The 5,584-nt window shown below is 67.4% G+C and overlaps 2 protein-coding genes across 2 annotated transcripts in view; both read right to left on the reverse strand.

Moving 5' to 3' along the window:
- The window catches only part of DQX1 (DEAQ-box RNA dependent ATPase 1), an 8,531-nt gene extending 2,999 nt beyond the window's left edge, over positions 1-5,532 (reverse strand). Inside the window, exons 1-11 of the mRNA XM_010712141.3 lie at positions 5,113-5,532; positions 3,228-3,421; positions 2,652-3,027; positions 2,129-2,368; positions 1,831-1,930; positions 1,572-1,730; positions 1,232-1,423; positions 1,012-1,137; positions 622-812; positions 347-537; positions 4-112 (exon numbers count right to left, since the gene is read on the reverse strand). Of these exons, the coding sequence (XP_010710443.1) occupies positions 4-112; positions 347-537; positions 622-812; positions 1,012-1,137; positions 1,232-1,423; positions 1,572-1,730; positions 1,831-1,930; positions 2,129-2,368; positions 2,652-3,027; positions 3,228-3,421; positions 5,113-5,394 (2,160 nt within the window). The 5' untranslated portion in view covers positions 5,395-5,532. The remainder of the gene's footprint in view (positions 1-3; positions 113-346; positions 538-621; positions 813-1,011; positions 1,138-1,231; positions 1,424-1,571; positions 1,731-1,830; positions 1,931-2,128; positions 2,369-2,651; positions 3,028-3,227; positions 3,422-5,112) is intronic.
- MDGA2 (MAM domain containing glycosylphosphatidylinositol anchor 2) overlaps positions 1-5,584 on the reverse strand; it is a 375,704-nt gene that overhangs the window by 173,827 nt on the left and 196,293 nt on the right. The gene's annotated exons all lie outside the window — the stretch shown is intronic.

Below are 5,584 nucleotides of genomic sequence, written 5' to 3' on the forward strand. Positions count from 1 at the left end.
CTCAGGGACGTCCTCTGCTGCCACCACCTTCTCCCGCAGCTCCGTGAGCAGATCGCGGCTCTCGCTGGGCGGCAGGTTGCTCAGGTAGTACTGCGGTGCCAGCTCCACCAGCCTGCGGGACGCAGGGACGGGGGATCAGGGAGGGGTGCTGGCCTCCGGGGTGGGAGCCGGGGGCCAGACGCCGTAGGGGCAACGCTGGGAGCAGCCTCCCACGAACGGGAACCCCTCGTGAACGGGAACGGCCCCCACCTGCCCCCCCCAGGCCAGGGTCTCCCCAGGGCTCCACTGCGATGCAGGAGCTGCACGTGGGCGCAGCCCGGCGCCTCCCCGGCCCCCAGATCCTCACATTTGGGGCTGGATCTCCGACGCCACGCGGAGGCAGTTGTCCTGCGAGATGGTGAACTCGTGGTAGAGGACCCAGGGGGGCAGGCGCTGGGGGGGCTGTCGCAGCAGGTAGCAGCAGGCGGAGGGCAGGTGGGCCACGTGTTTGTGCGTCAGCATCACGTAGTTGCCGGAGCCATCGATGTCCCGGGCTACCTGGGGAGCGAGAGGGAGGCGAACGGCGCTGCCCGGCCGCGCCCCTCACCCCACGCACCGGGCCCCTCGCAGCCCCCAGCCCACCTTGAGGAAGTAGCCTGAGATGAGCGCCCTCTGGACGTTGAGCACGTTGGCGTCGGTGCCGAAGGCGGGGGGCGAGACGGGGAGCTCAATGCGCCGCATCACCTCCAGCAGCTCTGCCCGCACGATGCCGGCCAGGCGCAGCGCCTCGCTGCTCAGCGCGTGTTTGCGGCACCAGCCCTCATCCATGTTGTCTGCGGGGAGAGAGGGCTCAGCAAGTGCGGGACGGGGACCGCGTGAGAACCCCGCGTTGGGGCTGGGACCCCTCAGAGCCAGGCTGAGGCTCCGGGGTGCTGTGCCGAGCACGGGAGAAGCGAAGGAAGAAGCAAAGGAGCCGTGGGACGTGTGCGGGGGCTCCGCCTGGCCCCAGTCACGCCCCTGCCCGGCACTCACGCTGCTGGAAGGCATTGAAGATGTTGATGAGGGTGAAGTGGTCTCCGTCTGGGTGCAGCAGGGCCCGCCGGCGAGCGGTCACAGCCTCCTCCAGGCGTGCGGAAGGAGTCACAAAGCACGGGGGAGCTGGGGACGCACGGGGGAGGGCTCACGCACGGGGCCGCATCCCGGGGGCTGCATCGCGCCCCTGGCCGGCAGCAGAGCGGCCCCCGCCCCGTACCTGTGAGCATGGCAGCCAGGCTGACCATCTCGTCCACGCAGTCGAACTCGCAGGAGGCGATGAGCGCTTTGGCCAGCTGAGGGTCCAGGGGGAACTCGGACATGATGATCCCCACCTCTGACAGGTTCCCGTCATCATCCAGGGCAGCCAGGTAGTCCAGGTCCTCCAGCGCCTGCATCAGCGACTCGGGGGCTGGGGCGGGAGGTCAGACAGCTGACAGCGCCGCCGAGGGCAGGCGGCCCCGCCGCTGTGGACGCTTCCACCCCTTTCCAGAGGGAGCGCGGACCACAGCTGGCCCCAGCTCTCCTCCGCACCCCCCTGCACTCCGTCTCAGCCCCACCTGGCCTGTCAAGGAAGTCGCACTGGCCCATGTCAGCGATGTCCAGGCGCTTCAGCAGCAGCACGAGGCGGCTGAGGCTGGTCTCACTGACGTGGGGTGCGGGGCTGGGAGGCAGGCGCTGCTCATAGAAGGCCTCTGAGTACAGGCGCAGGCAGGTGCCTGTGGGAGGGGGGCTGTGAGCGGGGCAGGGCAGCACATCGCCCCGCTGGAGGCGCACGCCAGCACCCGTTGCTCCCCGTGTGCCCTGGGGGGGACTCACCCCGGGGGCTGCCAGCAGCTCGCTGCATGCGTGACTCTGCCTGGCTCCTGCTGATGGGCCGCAGCACCTGGGACTCCGCACGGATCCGGGGGTTGTAGACCTGCAGGGTGAGCCACGGCAAGGGACCACAGGTGAGCCCCTGCCTACGCCAAAGCTCCCCCACCCCGACGGCGCAGAGCAGGGTCTGGGCTGTGTCCCCGGGCAGGCGATAGGATGAGCAGATGATCTTGAACCCAGACCCTCTTCCCACGCTCTCGGCTTGCCTCAGGGCAGAGCCAAGCTCCCCATCCCCACTCACACTGCGCAGCTCCAGCCCCGTGTCGATGACAAAGCCCACAGATCCCAGAGAGAAGGACGAGTCCCCGAGCCAGTGGGTGACGACGACCCGCCGCTCCCAGCTGCCTTCCTCCGGTGCCTCATACACCTTCTGTGCTGCACGGCCCACGCCGGGGTGCAGGGGCAGCACCAGCAGCGGGCCCAGCCCCGGGTTCAGCGCCACAGCTTCGGTCTGGATGGCCCTGCAGCACTCAGTGATCTCCTGCAGGAAGGATGGGGCCACGAGTGATGTCGCAGCAGTGACCGAAGGATCTCAGACCCTAAAGAGGGCTGTGCCCACCTGGCTGCCCTGGGGGAAGACCTTGGGCCCTTCCGTGCCCACAGCTGAGCTGCCCCGGCCCAGGGGACACCCCAAGCTCCCATCTCAGTCAGGGCTTCCCTAGGAACTACAGACAGGGAACCCCTCCAGCCCTCCTGCCCCCAGCCCCACGCCGGTGGCACAGGGATGCCCCAAATGCCCGAGGCGAGGGGTGCTGCAGCCCCACCTGCTCGCTGGCCAGGAAGAGGAGGACGTGGCCGGGCTCCTGCCGCCGGTGGATGTCCAGCACGGCCTGGCAGGCTGCCGCGACGCGGCCGTGGGCTGGGACATCCCTGTAGAGCAGCTGTGGGGACGGCCCCGCTCCGGGCACCCGCACCACGGGGGGATCCCCGCAGAAGGCGCGCAGTCGCTCCTCCATGGCCGGGGAGGTCACCACCACCACCTTCAGCTCTGGGCGCTGGTGCAGGACGTCCTTCAGCAGCCCCAGCAGCACATCTGTGGGCACCGTGCGCTCCTGGGCCTCGTCCAGCACCACCACCCCGTACTGCCGCAGCAGGGGGTCCGACGTCATCTCCCGCAGCAGCATCTCGTCCGAGCAGAACCTGCGCGGCCCGGGCCGGTCAGGGGGTGGCTGTGCCCCCAGACGTCCCCAGGGGAGCGTGCCTCTCCCACCCAGCACTCGCCCTGCCCGGCTCCCTTAATGAGGCCAGGGGGATTAAATGATTACGCCGCCGCCGGGGAGCTGAGCGGGATTAGAACGGCGCCGCCGGCACCGTGCGGCACGGGGCCCCCATCCCCGCACCTCAGGATGGTCTCCGCGGTGCAGCAGTCCTCGTGGGGGACGCAGTAGCCAACCTCGTGGCCCAGGTTCAGGTCCATCTCGTCGGCCACGCGCAGCGACAGGCTGAGGGCGGCCAGGCTGTGGGGCTGGGTGCAGGCCACCAGGCCATGCGCAAACTGCAGGGACAGGGCGTAGTCGGCGCACCACTGCGGGACCTGCGAGGGGACGGCGCCGGTCGGTGGCCTGGGAGCTCCACACCCATCAGTCAGGGCTCTGCACTGCACTGCAGCCCCGGTGCCGCAGGACCTCCTGCAGCGGCGCAGTGCAGGGGCACCCAGCACCTCTCACAGCCGCTCCTTCCCTGGTAATGCTGCACCTGAACCCGCCGCTGCCTTTGCAGGGAGCTGCACAGCCTCATCACCCTCTGCCCAGAGCTTTCTGCCTGATCCTTGCATTAAAGACACGGGACAACCACCCTCTCCATCTCTACCTCATCGCTTCTTACTCCCACTCAAGTCTTGGCTGCTCACTTCCTTCCTAGCAGGGAAATTATTCCTCCTCTCATCGCTCCCCATTGCCTGTTTCCACATGTTTCCAGTCCTGCTATGCTCAGTTTGTGACTGGAGAGTACGTGCCCCGGTCCATGTCAGATGGGGCTCCTCCGAACCAGCCCCTCACTCCCCTCCTGTAGCCAGACACGCCTGCCATCTAACTGCAACACAGCGGGCTCCTTGCCCACACCCTGCACCACGCAGTACCTGCAGGCGGGTGCCCTCGAGTGGCAGGGATCTGCCTCCAAAGCCACTTGCAGAGACGCACACACAGCTCTGCAGGAACCACAGCCCCCAGCCCTGTGCCTGGCTGTGCCCACAGCCCGACGGGGCCCCCTCGAATCACCGCTGTGCTCAGCTCAATGCCCCCTCATCATAAGGACTGGCACAGAGCACAGTCAGCCACAGAAACAGCAAAGGGACCGTTGTCCCAACAGCAAAGCCTGAGCACCAGCTCTTCCCCCTTTGGGCAGAACAGCAATCTGCAGTGTGCTGCACACCAAGGCAGGGGATCAGATGCTCTGTGTCAATCAGGTTGTGTCTCCCCATCTGCTGGAGGTGTGGTGGTTCCAGGACCCGCATGGTGCCCGCTCCTGAGGGCTGCCAAGCACTGTGTGAGGCCCCTAAAGGCTCCTCGCTGGGCTGTGCCTCACGCTGAACCTCAGCCGAGCGCTGCAGCACAGCTGCACCCAGTGGTTCAGAGCCCTGCAGCCAACACCCTGATAAACCCAGCGACCGGCAGCTGCTGAGCTTTGATCCAAACAGCAACCAGCCCCGTGGAGGCCCATGGTTACCCCTGCAGCTTCCAGGCGACACCTTCGCAGGTCAAAGTCTGCATGACGACATCCTCAGGTGTTGTGTCAGAGGAGCACAGCTGGGACGCGCTACCCCTGCTCCATGGGGAGGCCCGATCCTGGCACCGCGTGCCAGCTATCGCCCAGACTGCATCCCTGACCATCACACTGAGCCCAGCGAGAGTCCCAACCCTCTCCCAACACACACGTGGCAGTCCCTCCCCAGCTCATGCAGAGGCACTGCCTGAAGCCAGCACTCCTGCCCTGGCACATCCAGCGCTGCACTCAGTGCTGTTTGCCCGCCGCAGCGGGGCTGGCAATGCCACCCATGGGGCATCTGCTGCATCAAGGCCAAAGCAGAGCCCAGGGCTGCAGGATGCTCATGCAGCAACAGGACCAGTGTGTGGGAAGGCTGCTGCCCCAGCACAGGACGCGGCGTCTCCTGACAGCAGCACCACAGCTGCTCCATGTAGGAGGGACGGCGCCGCTGAGGGAGCACCACAGCACAGCACAGCCCTGTGCCCATCTCAGCAGCAGCACGGCCCCAGCCCTCCCGCTCACCTGTGTACTTTTGCCTGTGCCGGGGGGCCCAGACACCAACACGATGCCGCTGCTGCCCTCCAGGTGCTCCATGAAGCTGTACTTGGTGGTCCACACAGGCAGCTCCCGGCGCTGCCGCAGCAGCTCGTAGTAACGTGAGGAGAAGGGCAGGCCATCGTACGGATTCACCTCCAGATCCCCGTCACAGCCCAGGGCTGGGTCCTCATCCTCCTCCTCATCCTCCAGCACCGAACTGGTGCCGTTCTGCCGGGGCGGGGAGCTCGAGTCCCCGCCGGTGGCCATGGCGCCTCCACTGCAAGGAGCAGGTGGGAGGTGGCACGGGGACACCCTGATGCCTGCAGGGTGTGGGGACAGCGGGAACAGGCTGGGGCTGAGCCATCCTCAATGGGACGCGAGGGGGTGGAAGGGCCCGGGACAGCGACCGGAACGGCCTGGGTACGGGGACAGACGGGGCCAAGCTGGACAGAGGGGG

This window comes from Meleagris gallopavo, chromosome 5 (assembly GCF_000146605.3).
Source record: "Meleagris gallopavo isolate NT-WF06-2002-E0010 breed Aviagen turkey brand Nicholas breeding stock chromosome 5, Turkey_5.1, whole genome shotgun sequence".
Taxonomy (NCBI): domain Eukaryota; kingdom Metazoa; phylum Chordata; class Aves; order Galliformes; family Phasianidae; genus Meleagris; species Meleagris gallopavo.